The 14,479-nt window shown below is 38.9% G+C and overlaps 5 protein-coding genes across 8 annotated transcripts; 3 read left to right on the top strand and 2 right to left on the bottom strand.

Annotated features, from left to right (window-relative positions):
- The first annotated feature begins 63 nt into the window (after window positions 1–63).
- On the top strand, window positions 64–3,664 carry LOC113210292 (histone-lysine N-trimethyltransferase SMYD5). 4 transcript variants are annotated; one of them, XM_026428203.2, is made up of 10 exons: window positions 64–193; window positions 834–931; window positions 1,009–1,136; window positions 1,248–1,368; window positions 1,502–1,632; window positions 1,733–1,841; window positions 1,927–2,055; window positions 2,190–2,370; window positions 2,452–2,674; window positions 2,753–3,664. In XM_026428203.2, exons 2-10 carry the CDS (start codon window positions 884–886, stop codon window positions 2,916–2,918), a joined length of 1,236 nt encoding a protein of 411 aa, XP_026283988.1. In that variant the 5' UTR covers window positions 64–193; window positions 834–883; the 3' UTR covers window positions 2,919–3,664. The 4 variants fall into 4 exon arrangements, with proteins under 4 accessions (XP_026283988.1, XP_026283989.1, XP_026283990.1 ...); XM_026428204.2 differs by having other exon boundaries at window positions 120–233; XM_026428205.2 differs by lacking the exon at window positions 64–193 and adding an exon at window positions 263–284.
- An 84-nt stretch (window positions 3,665–3,748) lies between these two features.
- Window positions 3,749–5,535, bottom strand: LOC113210293 (DDRGK domain-containing protein 1). Its single transcript, XM_026428208.2, has 6 exons — window positions 5,309–5,535; window positions 4,810–4,911; window positions 4,587–4,729; window positions 4,249–4,509; window positions 4,042–4,147; window positions 3,749–3,950 (listed from the first exon to the last, which is right to left on the bottom strand). The coding sequence occupies exons 1-6, from the start codon at window positions 5,400–5,402 to the stop codon at window positions 3,784–3,786; spliced, it is 873 nt and encodes a 290-aa protein (XP_026283993.1). The 5' UTR covers window positions 5,403–5,535; the 3' UTR covers window positions 3,749–3,783.
- A 236-nt stretch (window positions 5,536–5,771) lies between these two features.
- LOC113210294 (transmembrane emp24 domain-containing protein eca) lies at window positions 5,772–8,079 on the top strand. Its single transcript, XM_026428209.2, has 5 exons — window positions 5,772–5,996; window positions 6,470–6,585; window positions 6,802–6,906; window positions 6,998–7,144; window positions 7,299–8,079. The coding sequence occupies exons 1-5, from the start codon at window positions 5,858–5,860 to the stop codon at window positions 7,446–7,448; spliced, it is 657 nt and encodes a 218-aa protein (XP_026283994.1). The 5' UTR covers window positions 5,772–5,857; the 3' UTR covers window positions 7,449–8,079.
- A 305-nt stretch (window positions 8,080–8,384) lies between these two features.
- Window positions 8,385–12,525, top strand: LOC113210295 (uncharacterized). The gene is made up of 6 exons (XM_026428210.2): window positions 8,385–8,604; window positions 8,782–8,966; window positions 9,056–9,145; window positions 9,991–10,122; window positions 10,202–10,357; window positions 10,440–12,525. Exons 1-6 carry the CDS (start codon window positions 8,503–8,505, stop codon window positions 12,022–12,024), a joined length of 2,250 nt encoding a protein of 749 aa, XP_026283995.1. The 5' UTR covers window positions 8,385–8,502; the 3' UTR covers window positions 12,025–12,525.
- LOC127749889 (uncharacterized) lies at window positions 12,365–14,473 on the bottom strand. Its single transcript, XM_052269852.1, has 3 exons — window positions 14,210–14,473; window positions 13,756–13,939; window positions 12,365–13,227 (listed from the first exon to the last, which is right to left on the bottom strand). The coding sequence occupies exons 1-3, from the start codon at window positions 14,471–14,473 to the stop codon at window positions 13,031–13,033; spliced, it is 645 nt and encodes a 214-aa protein (XP_052125812.1). The 3' UTR covers window positions 12,365–13,030.
- Window positions 14,474–14,479: the final 6 nt, after the last annotated feature.

The following is a 14,479-nucleotide window of genomic DNA, read 5'->3' as shown; positions in this document are numbered from 1 at the left end:
TTAATAAAAATTGCATAATGTGACCTTTTAAAAACGCATAATTTTTCGGTGGGTTGGTGACTGCGAAACGCTTGCCAGGCGTGCCACAACGCTTACTTGCTCAACGGAACGGATCCTTAGCGACGCCAAAACCCTCTCCATGTACTACGGCTATCTTGCCATGCTGTGTTGCTGAAACATCAAACAGTGAGAAGTAAGGGAAAATTGAAAATACTTTTGCTTTCCTCGGGAAGGTAATAGTGTGTGCCTGCCGAGGGAATATCTGCAGGGTCTTTTGACTTTTGGTAACACGCTTATTGTAAAAATAGCAAAGATGTGTGTAAACTGGCTGAGCAGAGAAGTAGTACCGGGTGTGCTGGTAACGGTTAGCGAGGTTAGCTGTCTCTGTTAAATGAAACTGTCTGACAGCAAATCACACACGCACAGTTGCACCACTACGTGACGAGCTGGGTGTTGTTGCTTGACGAATTGAATAATGAGCCAACGACTTAAGGTCGGGACCATGTCATTTGTCGCATCTGTCAACTATCTTGGATGTCTGGCTGGAACCACGAATCACTACTGTTAGGTGGTGTTTTATATAATTTAGTAACAATTTCCCCACATCCAGTCTCACTTATGATCCTAAATTGCTTCAGTTTACATGTATATGTATTTCCATTTTTCATCTAAAACGTTTGGTTGCTTGCAGTCTGTCATTGCTATACTGTTGCAGACTTAACCCTTTCTTATGGTGTTACTAATTGTTATGATTGAATATCCCACATAGAGTTTGTATATCTTATGCAGACAACAGTGCATTTGAAATTTTCACATTTTTCTCTATTATGCAGCCACTTTGTGCAACCTGTGCAAAAAAAACAATCATTGAACTACTACCATCATGATGTCCCCACTTGGTGTGGAGGTCCGATATGTCGATGATCTGAAGGTAACAGTTTACTCTATAATAGCAGTTGAATTGTCCTTACTTCTTCATACTTCATTAATTTTTTAACTGTTTTATAGGGCAAGGGACTCTTTGCAGTGCGTGCCTTCAAGGCAGGTGAGGTAGTGTTTGAAGAACAACCTCTGGTTTGTTGCCAGTTTGCATGGAATCAAGCCTATGGATACCTAAGTTGTGATTATTGCATGAGGTAAGGATTTCAAAGTAGAGTAACTGGTCTAACAAATTCTTTATTAAATACTGGTCTATTCTAAACGCCAGATGCTTGTTAATAAATGGTTGATGGCTTCTTTTTATCCAGGCCTCTGGAAAGTGCTGAGGAGAATGCCAGGAGGCTCTCAGGAAAACCAGAACTTGTCCTGCCTTACCCTCAATGCTGTGTCACTGCCAAAAACCAGCACACAGAGTGTGGGGCTTGTGGTGTAAGTAACATATTTCCAGTGGATATTCAGTCTGAAGAACCTAAGAAATTAATTTTCAACCATTCTCAGCGAATCAATTGCATTATAGTTGTAGAAACAATTTTCTTATCTTATTTTAATTATTTTCTGCTAGGTTCGCTATTGCAGTGTGTCTTGCCTTGAACAGGCTTGGGCAAAATATCATCGAACGTTGTGCACCCAGGCCCGCACAAGGGACGCTTCTCTAGGACAGCATCCTCTAGACATGTTAAATGATGCGTGGAAGTAGGTTTATTACTCCTTTCTAATTTTAGAATCTGTCCTACTCTTATGTCTACTGAATATCATGTCACAAATTAATTCCATTATCTTTCTTTTCCATCAGACAAATGCATTACCCACCAGAAACTACTAGTATCATGCTGCTTGCTCGAATCATTGCAATGATTCACCAGGAAAATGATAAAGAAAGAATCATGCACACATTTATGCAGGTTTGTAGACAACTGATCTTATTTTATTGTAATTTTATTCTCAAAAAAAGGAACTTGGATTTAAATCTATGATTTTACTTTATAGTTTTGCCATCGAGTTGTTAACCATGAGGATGAGATTGCCCATAAACTGCTTGGGGAACAATTCCAAGGGCAATTGGAAATGCTGCGGACATTGATACTGCAGGCCCTACCTTCTGACAATGCTTCTCATGTAAGTGTTAACAACTAAAATTTTATGGAATTTTTAGATTTACTTCATTTTAATCTAATGCTCAATGTGTGAATTTTATTATCATTAAATCGTGCGTTACATTTTTCTGAATGTAATTAATTTTCCAATCCTAGAACTGGCTGACCCCTGAAGGATTCCGATCCTTGGTTGCTCTGGTTGGAACCAATGGCCAGGGTGTTGGTACCAGCTCCCTGAGTGAATGGGTGAAGAAAGTATCTGCTCTTTCCCTTGGACCTCCAGATAAGCAAGCCCTAGATGTTTTTATCAATAAACTGTATGATGATCTGGAAGAAGGTAAGTTGCCATTTCAGGAAAATGCTGCACAACTTTGTTAGTTGTGTATTAACACTTCTAAATTTTCAATATCTTTTCCAGTTGTTGGTAGTTTCTTGAATTGTGAAGGTTCAGCCTTATACAGTTTGCAGAGCTCATGCAATCACAGTTGCATTCCAAATGCAGAGCCTTCTTTCCCTTATAGTGACTTCAGACTTGTGATGACTGCCACACGCAATGTACAGCCTGGAGATGAAATTACAATTAGCTATCTTGATGAATGCACTCTGGAAAGAAGCCGCCATTCTCGTCTCAAAATGCTAAGGTAGGAATCTTTTTATTTTTGTTTGTTTCTTCAATGTCAAGTATTTTATATTATATTTATTTTTTCTTTGACATACAGGGAGAACTACTTGTTCAATTGCCAATGCATTAAATGTGAAGCTCAAGCAGGTGACCCAGACATCACAAGTGATGATGAAGGAGACAATGACTCTGAGGAAGAATTAATGGACGATGAATGTGTTGAGAATGGTGCAACAAACATGGGAGTTAACCCTCCTCAGTAATAATGCTTCAAAATACAGTGATTAGATAAAGGAAAAACACTTCCATTTACCTCCTCATGTTAAAATTCAAGGACCTCTGTAAATTGCTGATTCTGTCTCAATTTATGTATCTGAGGAATGTGACATTTTTCTCAGTGTATTTTAAAAAAATACTTTCCCCAGAGAGATTTTCATTCTTTGTAATTATGTGCGCATCTTTTATTTAATGCCGTGTATACACACATTCATGACATGCCAATGATAGGGTTATTTATATTTATTATTAGTGTTAATTTATGAGTCAGGTGTTTGTGAATAACAATTCATAAATGTTGTGGAGCATCTTGTAAAACAAGGCAGAACATCTTTCTTTCTCATGATTAATCCATGCTGGGAGACACATGTTCTGGAATTTGCTTTGTGGGTCAGCCTGCAGATACTTATGAAGTCAGCTGCTTGTACATTTATTTTTTAATGTGGTTTTCAGTGTCAGCATTCTTGCTCTTTTTTTTACCTGATATTTTTTGTAATAATTGGTTTTGTAGATTGTGTTTCTTGCATTTTAATTCTAGGAAATTGATCTGTGCTGCACCTCTGACAGTATTTTAGTCATTGTTTTTGAGGGAGCACCAATTGGAGCTTTACAGCAGGTGGGAGGCAATCCCCTTTATGAAATACATCTAGATTGCCTGATATTGTATGTGTGCAATTCAAATGTAAATTTGATGTACGCAAATATTTGCCTAATAAAACCTTACGCAAACTGATACTAGATCACTCAGTGTTATCTATAACCTTGTCAATTAAAAATGATGTTGCAGCTTAATCAAACTTTTACATTTTAGAACATATACAAAAACATAAATATTTATTTTGTCAGAACACTTTAAGAACAAACTTCTGATCTGGAAGTAGGATTCAAATTAATGAGCTGATTGCTACTCTCAGCTAAGTCAGTAATGGAGACACGTCCCCTTTGCTTCACAAACTTGGCTACAGACTGCAACTCCTCTTGAGAAATGTAGATAAATTTGCCTCTATCATCAATCACACCTGGAGAAAAGAAGATGAAATAAACAGCTTTTACATCTCTCAATGAATTGCTGTTAATAAATAAATTTAGGAAAGATGCATGTTAACTCACCAGTAAGAATACCCTCATTTTGTAAGTCTTGTATTCTGTCTATGACATTCTGTGTTTTCAATCGGAAGTGTGAGGCAAGATCTTCCAAAACTACTACTTTGTTATCCTGAAAAAGGATAAAAACAGTTTAATGAGTTTTCATATCCATGGCAGGCTTGTAAATAAGGGACAATCATGAATCATATACTCTTAGATGGGAACACTGACCTTTATGTGTTTAACAAACTCTTGCAAAAGATTGCCTTCACCCTCACCCTCCCCTTCCTCAAAACCTTCCTCTTCCACACTAAACGCTGCTTTCATTTTTAAGTACTCTTCATGTTCTTTCCTTTCTTGCTCTTCACGGGCTTTCTTTTCAGCCTCTTCTATCTTCTTTTCATCTTCAAGTTCTTTTTCTCTTTCTTTCAGCCTTTCCTCTTCTTGAAGTTGCTGTCTTTTTTTCTTATCTTCTCTTTCCTGTTGTTCTGCCTGTAACAAGTCTCCTGGTGAAATACACAAGACCTCAAGAGAATAGCCATACATGAATGAAATAAAAACATCCTCACCTCTATTTGAGCTTTTCGCTCTGCTTTTGCCTGTAACTTTGCCAATTTCTTGGCACCCACTTTTCCCTCAGGGAGATCGATCTTGTCTGATGGGTCAGGACCATCTTCTTCAGATTCTTCAGCAGAGTCATGTTGTGCTGCAGCTAAAGTTGAAAAATAAAGACACATTCATGGTACGATCTTGAAAATTAGTGACGGTAAGAGAAAACAAATTACTGCTCACCTTGAGCTCTGTTGCGTTGCCTGATGCCACGAGCCACTTGAGCTCTTCTCGGGCCAGGGCCAGCTTGTGCTCGTTGTTGAGGCACGGCTCTCTCTCTGGGTGCTAAAAGTAGAGATTACCATTTAAATTGAGATAGCCATACATAAATTGTGGCACAAAGTATCAAATTCAGCTTTCCGATACCAAGCATCTGTGTGAGCAAATGTTTTAAGTTAATAGCCCCAAAAAAGCATTGGATTACCAAAGTAACCCTGTAAACAAAATCTCCTTTTGACATTAGATGCAACAAAAATTATGTTGCAGGAAACGTTATAGGGAAGTTTTGAAAGTTAGGCAGCTTTCAAGCCACATCTACACCACAAAATATACCGATCAGTCAATAAGGAAAACGATTAATTACTCTTTGCTTCACGTTATATTTAAATATTGTGATAAAATTGATAAGACAGCAAGGCATGAATTTATCCATAATAACAACAACAAACATAACATAGGGTACCTTTTTGAGCAGATTTCTTTTGATATAGTAGCAGACCGATAATAGCTGCCACAATAAACACAATACCCAGAACGGAATAGGTTACAGTATCCATGTTTGATTGAAGTAAAAAACTTGACAAATGGTAATTATTAACAAATAATGCAAATGAAATCTAATCAAAAACAGTGAACCCGTCTGTAGAGTTCTGTGGTAACCTAAAAGACAAAGACAGAATGACAGACGACGAGGCAGTCGGAAATCAGAAGTAGCAGGCTAACAGAATTTAAAAAACTTGACATTTTATATTTATACGTAAAAAATTATGGTTTGAACTAGACTTTTAAATGTTTCTTTTTATTTTGAAAAATCTTAATTGAATATTGAGTACACTATTTGAAAGATACAACCTATCTAGCTTACTGGCAGAATACTTTTAGGTTGGCGCACATGAAAAGCCTTCTATCTGTTTCAGTGTTAGTTCAATCACGGGTGACGTGTTGTGTTGTGAATCCAACGTCGAGTCAAATTTCAGTGTAGTTTCTTAGTTTCTATTTGTAACCAAGGAAAATGTCTCTCTCTAAAGCATACTCGTCGCTTATTTTCGTACTACTCACCCTCTCATCATGTTCGGCACTTTATTTTCACATAGGAGAAACTGAAAGAAAATGCTTTATTGAGGAAATTCCAGATGAAACTACTGTTATTGGTTAGTATAGCAGATGACATCCACGTCCTAACCACCTAACCGGTTATAGCTTCTCAAGACAAAATTTAAGAGTAAGACTGCTGTCTGGAAAAGACTATGATTGATTTCGTGTCCTTCACTGAGTAATTCCTATCTCAAGATTCAGATGTTACTCTAATTCTGTTCTTTTTCATCAACATGACTTTTCTGCAATTTGGATGCTAACATATTTATTAGAATTTTCTTCCCAGTTATCATTCTATTCCTAGTAGCCAATAGTAAGATAAATAATGTATTCCTATGAACTGATTTTTGATTGAGTTTTCAAATGAATGGTGATATGAGAGTGGACATAAAAGTGACTTTTCTCCTATTAATTTATAGTTATCAAAGAGAGATTTTATCAATATTATTAATTAAACCTATTAGTGGTCTCTTACATTAAACTGTTTTAGAATTTTAGTAACTTTTTCATTTTTTGTTCTGTTTTTCAGTGAATTATAAAGTTGAACTTTATGATCCAAGGAGTGGCGGATTCATGCCTTCAAGTCCTGGAATTGGCATGCATGTTGAAGTTAAGGACCCTGATGACAAAGTAGTCTTGTCAAGGGTAAGTAATGTGGCTTTTCCTTTTATATTGAGATGTTACCTCTGTAAGTGGTTAAGTCCGGATGTCGGTGGTAGTGATCCTTAGGTCTTGAGTTTCCTGAGCAATCCTAGGATTACATGACACTCAGACTTGGACTTTTCCTGTAACACATGTGTAACTAGATGCATCTAGTTCACCATATTCATTTCATGAATCTTTACAATCTTTATCTCGCAGGTCTACAGTTCTGAGGGCCGTCTTTCCTTCACTTCACAAGTTCATGGAGAACATGTTATATGCTTGTACTCTAACAGCACCAAGTGGTTTAGTGGCACTCAGCTTGTAAGTTAACAACTTTTTTCTGTTATTATTGATCTTGATCTCCAATTTGTCATCAATAGGAAGGTCACAAATCGTTTATTTCTTTCTGCAGAGGGTTCATTTGGACATCCAAGTTGGTGAGCATGCTATAGACTATGCTAATGTAGCTCAAAAAGACAAGTTGTCTGATTTGCAGTTAAGAGTACGCCAATTATTGGATCAAGTTGACCAGATATCCAAGGAACAGAATTACCAACGGGTGAGGAAACCTAAATAAATAATTGCTTCTTCATCCTGAGTCTTTTCTGCTCTCAAAATTTTTCCTGTTGTTGTTGTGCTTACTTGTACATTGTTAACTGTACGGCTGAGTTTTGAAATAATTTTCACACATACACAATTTTATTTTTTTCTAGTACCGGGAAGAAAGGTTCCGTATGACAAGTGAAAGCACTAACCAGCGAGTATTATGGTGGTCCATCATCCAGACTGCTATTCTTTTGGCAATGGGGGCCTGGCAGACTCATCACCTTAAGAGCTTTTTTGAAGCCAAGAAACTAGTGTAGATTTACATCGACTTAAAATTTCTTTATCATCTCCAAATTGTATTTTTACTGTTATCATTCTGATTAATTCAGTTTGATGTTGTGATATTTCATTTCTACACATGTGAATGTCAAAGTAATTTTGTTCTGTGTGTTTTTGAATGGTTGTGTGATGATGGTTTTAATGAAGGTGTCAGCCCTAGCTTGTCCATATAATTCTTCAACCATAGATGAATGATCTTTAAGCAGAATAAATTATTTCTGTTCTCAATTCCACCTTACAAATGTACTTTTCTGTTGGCAGCGTCTTGGTTTTTGTACCATCTTATTTTGCATTATTTATTGTGGTCAAGGAGAAAGTGCTGAAAAGTCTCTCTAAACTACACTGATATAAACATCCATCTTGCATCCATTATTTTTTTAATTTTGACAGTAAAAGAGAGCAGTGTTATCTGGATAAGAATGCATCAAAGGGAAATTTGCTGGGGTTTTTCCTTTTTTAAATTCCTGTTCTATGTGTCTGTGTTGTGGATGAGTTCTTCTATTCCTGATCACAATGTTTTAGTGCAGGGAAAGCTGACTGATAGACTAGCTCTTAAGAATCTTTCTACTAAAATATGATTTCTGAAATAAAATAAAACAGCTGGTTTAAGTTCTTCAATCAAAGGAAAGGAAAACAGTTTAATCCAACCTTATTAATTTATTTGTTAATTAATAGCTTAAGCTATTGTTCAGTCCCCCCACAGCATGGCTCTCATGAGAATTCCCCGGGTCCTCTTCGTTCACTCAGTTCATCTGACAAGAAAATGTAACAGCAAAAAAGAAACACCAATAAAATAATCACCTTTTTCTATTAAATAACCATGAATAGTTTCTCATTTTTTCTTGATGTGAAGTATTTTGTACTAACGGTTCAGTGTTCAGTCTATTAACGTGTCGAATGTCGATTGTGGCGCCGTGTTGTCGTACGTGGTGGAAATGAAAAGCAGCTGTTGAGTTGCGGTGGCGGGAAGCGGGAGCGGCTGGTCAGGCTCCACATGTAAACACGCAACCATTATATTATTTTTACACCATAATGCTTCCAATCCGAAAGGATTTATTCAGATGTGGTGAGGGACGAATGGTATTTCGAATCTGGGATTGTGACAATGATTCTGATATGTCTGACTTCATCGAGGTAAGGTGTGAGGGTGAGGTTATCGGAACGAAATTTAGTTACAATTACGTGTTCCTTATGAAATCGGTTTTCTTGTGTTTATTTTTAATTCAATTTCACGGAATGTGCTGATTGTAAACTACACATTTTGCGTACGATACTTGACATCTCTTCTCATGTGTCATCTGTGCTTTTCAGAGAGGGGGAGGTTTGGCCATCAGATCTGAAGACTACTCTTACGACGGTGATGGTGGTCCTTACACCGTTAGTCTTGTAAATCCGTCAAGAAATCTAAACGATTGCACATCTCGAGATGCGTTTAGTTCGGAATTCATTTTAATGTGCTGTCTCAAAAGCACAATTCTTCCTCTCAAAAACTATTGGTATGTGTCACCTATTGTTGCGTGCTCTTCACTCATGATGACTTTATTATTTATAGTAACCTTAACAATAATGGCTTATTGTACCACAGGCTAAAGAAGTCAGGGCGGTTCAGTGATAGTTTTGATCCGCAAGATGTTCTTCTGCAGAAGATCTCATGGTTTGATGCGGAAAGCCTCTTGTAAGTATTTCAATAAAAGTCTTACAATTTTGTTTCTCAGCCTTGCATAGAATAATCAGCATCATTGTTTTGTTGGAGTGGTGACAACAAAGGCGTATTTAGAGTGGTGAAGATGAGTGAAGATGAAAGCTTCAGTACCATCTTCTAAATTTCCTCTACTAATTTTGCATTACTGTTCCGACTAACACATTCAGTCCCACGTGACCACGCATGTGGCCACAATGAGCTTTGATTGGGAGCTCTTTTGGGACCCATATAATTCGTGTTCTACTCATGGCTTTTGGAGTTTATTAAATAAAAATAATAAAGCTTCATGTAGTGTATAGTAGGGGTGATCGTATTTTGCCGATTTCGATTTGAGAATTGTTATAGTGCTGAAAAGTTGCCCCGACAGATTGTAAGACTAACCACATTTGTATTTTTTCAATCAGATAATATCTTGTGTTCGAACCAGGGGCCAAAAATTTAACATTGGTGTCTTATGGGTGTTTTGATTGAAAAGCGTTAATCTATCCTACCTCCAATTTTCACTCAACATCAAAAATGGAACCCAAATCGTGATCTACGTCAAAAACTGAGGCTAATGATGTGTAGTATGTCAACATCCCGCGTTGCACAGGGAAAAAAAGAGAACAAAAAGAACTTGAAAATATCTCAAAATCCGGTTTTTGGTAAATTTATTCTTGCTTTCAAGAGCGGAATGTTGGCATGCTGTCAAGGCAACTTTTCAGCACTATTACAATTCCCAAATTGAAAATCTGCAATGTTTGATCACCCCTAGTGTAGTGTAACCTTGATAAAGGACGTTTTTTGCTAGATTTTAACTAATGTGTTCTTTATTTCAGTTCCAATCCTCAATTTACCAAAAATTTAAGACGTTCTGATTCGTCTTTGGATCAATTAAATGTGCAACCAACTGTTAAACTTGAAAGAATAACGCAGTCAGCAGTCAGGACTCCACCCCTATTCAGTGAAGAGTATGTCAGGTTTTTTTATTTTATGACATGTATTTTAGCTCTGTGGTGATCACTATATTACATCTTCCCTCTCCTTCAGTGAACTAAGCCAGAGCCAGAACACAAAATCAGGTGTTATTCCAATTAATGGGCTTGTCCCAATAATTAAACTAGAAAGAATTGATGAATCTGAAATTTTGGAGCAATGTTTTCAGCTGTGGAGAAGTAATAAGGAAGCCCCTGCAGGATTGAAGAAGTAAGTTTCCTCCTTCCTTTTTTTAAAAATCTGGGTATATATTTGTAAGGTGCCTAATCAACTCAACTCTGTTTCTGTATAGGAAACCACTGACTGAAAATCCAACTTTTGTGATTCTGACTTCAAGTGAAGATGAGTGTGAAGTAGAGACCAAGAGACGTGTTTCAAAGCCAAGGATTCAGAAAAGAAAATTTCATAAAATTGATATTACTGACAATGGGAGTAGTGATAGTGAAACATCTCAATCTGAGGAACCTAAAAGGCTGACACCTAGGAAAGAATTGAAAGAAACTAGTGCTTCAATAGGGAATCAAGATAAAAAACATGTTCGTAGACTCTCCTTGAAAAGACCTTCGGTTTCTTCATCTTCTAGTTCACCAAATAAGCCACTACTTGGCAAATCCAAACCAAAGTTGGTAGTGAAAGAAAATTGCGAAAACAGCCTTGGGACTCAAGATAGAAGTCCCCGAAAAAATGGTCCTCATCAAGGTAATGATGAAGGAAATGTCAACATCCTTGAAGCTTTTCCAGGTGAAGGAAAAACACCCTTAACAAACAATTCAAAATCATACCTCTGGCCCCAAAATTTTTCTTCTGAGACAATTAAATTTGTGGTAGGTGAAGCAACTAATATTGAAGTAGAAGAGTCCTCTAATGAAGGAGACAACCTTTGTCTGCAACTTGAATCTAGTCATTCTGAGTCTGAAGAAGTGGAAGATATTACCAAATCAGAAAAAGACTTCTCTGTCCAGTGTGATTTTGAAGAACCACTATGTGAAAATGTCGGTGTCCAAACGATACAAGTGAAAATTGTTTCTATTGATAAAGATTCTGCAGAATCTTTACCAAGTCCAATAGCTGGCAATATGTTTGAAGAATCTTCTCAAAGTCCAAAAGCTAGCAACAGTTTTGAAGAATCTTCCCCAAGTCCAAAGCCTGGCAACATCTTTGCAGAATCTTCCTCAAGACCTAAAGCTGGCAATATTTCTACAGAACCTGTCCCAAGTCCAAAACCTGGTAATCTAGGAAAAACCTTAGTTAACCAAATAATTTCTTTGTCAAAGAACAAGTCTGACTTAGTTTGTCAAACAGACTTTATTGAGCCAGTTTTTTGTGATAAAGTATGCCAGACAATGGCTGTGTTAGTTCAACCTATTCCTTTGAAAGATTGTATGGTTTCTCTTGAAGCTCATGATTCAAATGAGACCTCAGAGGAAGATAATGCAATTCTTCCCTATAAAACCAAGTCTAGACTCTCTATTGACTTGTCATCTCCCGAAAACTGTAGACTTGGATCTAAAGATGACCAGCCAGTTGCAACTCCAGAGAAAATGCATGGATTTCCTCCAATCATGCAGTTGAATGGGCTTGAAATATCTCCTGCCAAAGATGTCACCAAAAGACAAAATTTAGTGCTTTTGAATTGTTCTTCTGAAGAAAATGAAGCTCAGGAACGGGTAAATGAACCACAAACTCCAGAAATCATTATGTTATCTAGTGATTCTTCTGGCAGAGTCTCTCCTGGTAACAACAACTTGCAGCAACATTCTCCCTTGAAGCAGCCCAAGAAGAGTCCTAAAAAATTAGATACAAGTTCCTCTGAGAGGACTACGCGGTCTTCCTTACGTAAAGAGACTCGTTCTTACAGAAGTTCCCGTAAGAAATAGTCAGCAGAGATAGCTTGACTGCTTTGGAGATAACCTCTCAGTACAAATCATTGCAGCAGGTACAATGTCGCAAATACTTTTATTTTTATCTATCTCAAAAATGGGAAACTGTTACAGAGAAACTAAATTTTGTTTTTAACTATGTGCTCGTATTTTATTCAGTCATTTTTGTTTGTTTTGTTAAAAAGATACATATCTATTTCTTTTGGCTTATTTTAATTTTAGTGTATGAATTTTGTACTGTACAATTTTCACAAGTATGACTATTAGGTATCATATGAAATATGTATGATGTTGATATTAGCAGTGGATGATAGTTTTGAGGGACCTAATGCAAGTGTTCTGTTTTCAGCTACAGACTTTTATTCTCTTTAATTACAAGTATTAATTTTAACAGAAGTGACGTTGTTCATTGATCTAAAGTATTCTATCTAATGTAGATTTTGTTGTTACATGATAAACTCAAAAAAACACTGATTAATATTCTTTCTACAAATTGTATTCTATTTATCATTTTTAATACCCTGATCTAGAGTGATAAAATCAATCAAGACAAGAAATTCTTCAAAAATCTGGAAAATAGGAGCATAACTAGACACGTCAACATATCATCTGATTACATTTCACATTGACACATTGACCTCAATATATCAGGAACAACATTTGACATTCCTTAAATGTCCCATAGTGATAAGCTATACTGTGTCATGCTAACATGGTGGCTGTTACACATTATCATACATCAAGGGCTTTTTCTCAACTCTGGCTTATCGCGCGTTTGTAGAGCACTCAAAATTTTGAGCAATCCCATTGAAAGTTTACCAGCCCCCTTTATTATTTGCACAACAAAATAAAACTGCAACCTGAGTACGTTGCCCTTCCTCGACAAAGTACTGTCTTCAGCTCCGATGGCTGATGGCTGCTTAGCAGTGCAAGGTGGTGTCCCCGCCACGCCGGGTGAGCTGGGGGTGGAGGTGTTTTCCTGTCGACCAGCCCGGGGCGAGCCTCACCAGTTAAAGAAGTTCTGCGGGCACTCACTGTGGCCGCCGCACCACCGCCTCTCCTGTAGCGCTGGGCAGGGGCGCCCTCCGCGGCGGGGGTGCTCCAGGACGCGGCGGGTCCGCGTGGCGTCTCCCACACCGCAAGACACGCTGCAGGCGGACCAGGGCGACCACTCCGACACCTGGCAGTGCTTGGCCTGGCCTGTTGATAGGAAACGGTTTGGTAGTTGACATCTAGTATGTATATTTTCTCGACGGAGAGTGTAAAAGGGGCGTAAAGAACGTTTAAGTAAGTTCACAGATTATTACAACCCCCTCCCCCTTCCCAATAAATTGTGCAGTGAAGAAAATATATTTATTTATTTTTTCCCTCGCGTTATACCTGTTTTCTGTTTGTAGTTCGATCAAATCATACAGTCAGCACACGATTACTTGGAGGTACTCATGACATGCTGATGCGACTTTCGTCTGCTTCCGTGTAAGTACGACTTACCATTCATCATCGGTCACACTCGGAGGGAAAACAAGGTCATGGGTCAAAGGGTCAAGGTAAGGTCTTTCGCCTGCTGTAAAATCATCCCCAAATGAACAAAGTTCTCCGCATCATCCTCGACACGCTGCCAAGCGCCTGGTGGGTAGGCAATTCGTTTGCTTCCATGCGCGCGTGTCGGGCGGGCATGCCTACCCGGGGAGCCCGCAGGCGCCCACCCGGCCCCGGGTCGGTACTCACGGCTGCCTTTCTTGCTCCGCCGCGCCTTGCTCGTCCTCCGGATGGCGCTCTCCGTGCTGTCGCGGATGTCGCCGAGCCCCAGTCCTGGCGCCAGCTCGTTGCTAATCTCGTTGGCCTCCAGCTGGTCCCGGTCCCTCGAAGCGTTGCCCCGCGACAGCTCCGTGCTCAAGTGGTAGACGCGTTCCTGAGGAAAGAAAGCGGACGTGCCGATCATCGTGATTGTGGGCAAAAACACGTTAGTTTACGAAGCTAAAAGTTTGACAAACATGGCAAGTTTTGTGTTATTGCAAGCACAAGTTACTGCGTGTTACAGTTTGTTTCTTCGGGCATATTGATATCCCATAACTCGACATATTCGCCCCGCTCTTCAATTTGCAATTTGCAAGTGCGCACCCATACTTTGCTCATGACACCGTTGTTAACCAGACCTGCTCTTGTTCCCTGAGTGACCAACCTCAAGGACATCGTCTATATCGTCGATCTCTGTCTGCGCGAACGTGGGCGTTTGGCTGGGGATCAGTTCTGGCGACGGACAAAAGTGATCCAGCGACCGCTGCGCCGGCGTGGGCCCCCTAGCCCTCCGGGGCGGGTCCACAACATTAGCTGGGGCTGTCAAAGTCGTTCTTGGCGTGGCGTGTGTTCGGGGTAGCGAGCCTCTGGTGCGGACCGTCGTGGACTTCGTTGTGGACGCCACTGTGCGACCCGTCGTGGACTTCATTGTGGA

Source organism: Frankliniella occidentalis, unplaced genomic scaffold (genome assembly GCF_000697945.3).
Source record: "Frankliniella occidentalis isolate FOCC.00 unplaced genomic scaffold, Focc_3.1 Scaffold105, whole genome shotgun sequence".
Lineage (NCBI taxonomy): Eukaryota > Metazoa > Arthropoda > Insecta > Thysanoptera > Thripidae > Frankliniella > Frankliniella occidentalis.
The sequence above is the reverse complement of the archived record's forward strand: the minus strand, read 5'-3'. Positions and strand labels throughout refer to the sequence as shown.

What these genes read in the sequence shown, in the direction of transcription:
- LOC113210293 (XM_026428208.2), bottom strand. Translation starts at nt 5,402, where the DNA reads ATGGATACTGTAACCTATTCCGTTCTGGGTATTGTGTTTATTGTGGCA. An exon ending in AGCGAAAAGCTCAAATAGAG is followed by an intron (nt 4,510 to 4,586) that starts GTGAGGATGTTT and finishes GACTTGTTACAG; the next exon opens with GCAGAACAACAGGAAAGAGA. An exon ending in AGTTTGTTAAACACATAAAG is followed by an intron (nt 4,148 to 4,248) that starts GTCAGTGTTCCC and finishes ATCCTTTTTCAG; the next exon opens with GATAACAAAGTAGTAGTTTT.
- LOC127749889 (XM_052269852.1), bottom strand. Translation starts at nt 14,473, where the DNA reads ATGAAGTCCACGACGGGTCGCACAGTGGCGTCCACAACGAAGTCCACG. An exon ending in ATATAGACGATGTCCTTGAG is followed by an intron (nt 13,940 to 14,209) that starts GTTGGTCACTCA and finishes TTCTTTCCTCAG; the next exon opens with GAACGCGTCTACCACTTGAG. An exon ending in GCGGAGCAAGAAAGGCAGCC is followed by an intron (nt 13,228 to 13,755) that starts GTGAGTACCGAC and finishes TCCTATCAACAG; the next exon opens with GCCAGGCCAAGCACTGCCAG.
- LOC113210295 (XM_026428210.2), top strand. Translation starts at nt 8,503, where the DNA reads ATGCTTCCAATCCGAAAGGATTTATTCAGATGTGGTGAGGGACGAATG. An exon ending in CTTCCTCTCAAAAACTATTG is followed by an intron (nt 8,967 to 9,055) that starts GTATGTGTCACC and finishes ATTGTACCACAG; the next exon opens with GCTAAAGAAGTCAGGGCGGT. An exon ending in CCACCCCTATTCAGTGAAGA is followed by an intron (nt 10,123 to 10,201) that starts GTATGTCAGGTT and finishes CCTCTCCTTCAG; the next exon opens with TGAACTAAGCCAGAGCCAGA.
- LOC113210294 (XM_026428209.2), top strand. Translation starts at nt 5,858, where the DNA reads ATGTCTCTCTCTAAAGCATACTCGTCGCTTATTTTCGTACTACTCACC. An exon ending in GGTTTAGTGGCACTCAGCTT is followed by an intron (nt 6,907 to 6,997) that starts GTAAGTTAACAA and finishes TTCTTTCTGCAG; the next exon opens with AGGGTTCATTTGGACATCCA. An exon ending in AGGAACAGAATTACCAACGG is followed by an intron (nt 7,145 to 7,298) that starts GTGAGGAAACCT and finishes ATTTTTTTCTAG; the next exon opens with TACCGGGAAGAAAGGTTCCG.
- LOC113210292 (XM_026428203.2), top strand. Translation starts at nt 884, where the DNA reads ATGATGTCCCCACTTGGTGTGGAGGTCCGATATGTCGATGATCTGAAG. An exon ending in ATGTTAAATGATGCGTGGAA is followed by an intron (nt 1,633 to 1,732) that starts GTAGGTTTATTA and finishes CTTTTCCATCAG; the next exon opens with ACAAATGCATTACCCACCAG. An exon ending in GTATGATGATCTGGAAGAAG is followed by an intron (nt 2,371 to 2,451) that starts GTAAGTTGCCAT and finishes TATCTTTTCCAG; the next exon opens with TTGTTGGTAGTTTCTTGAAT.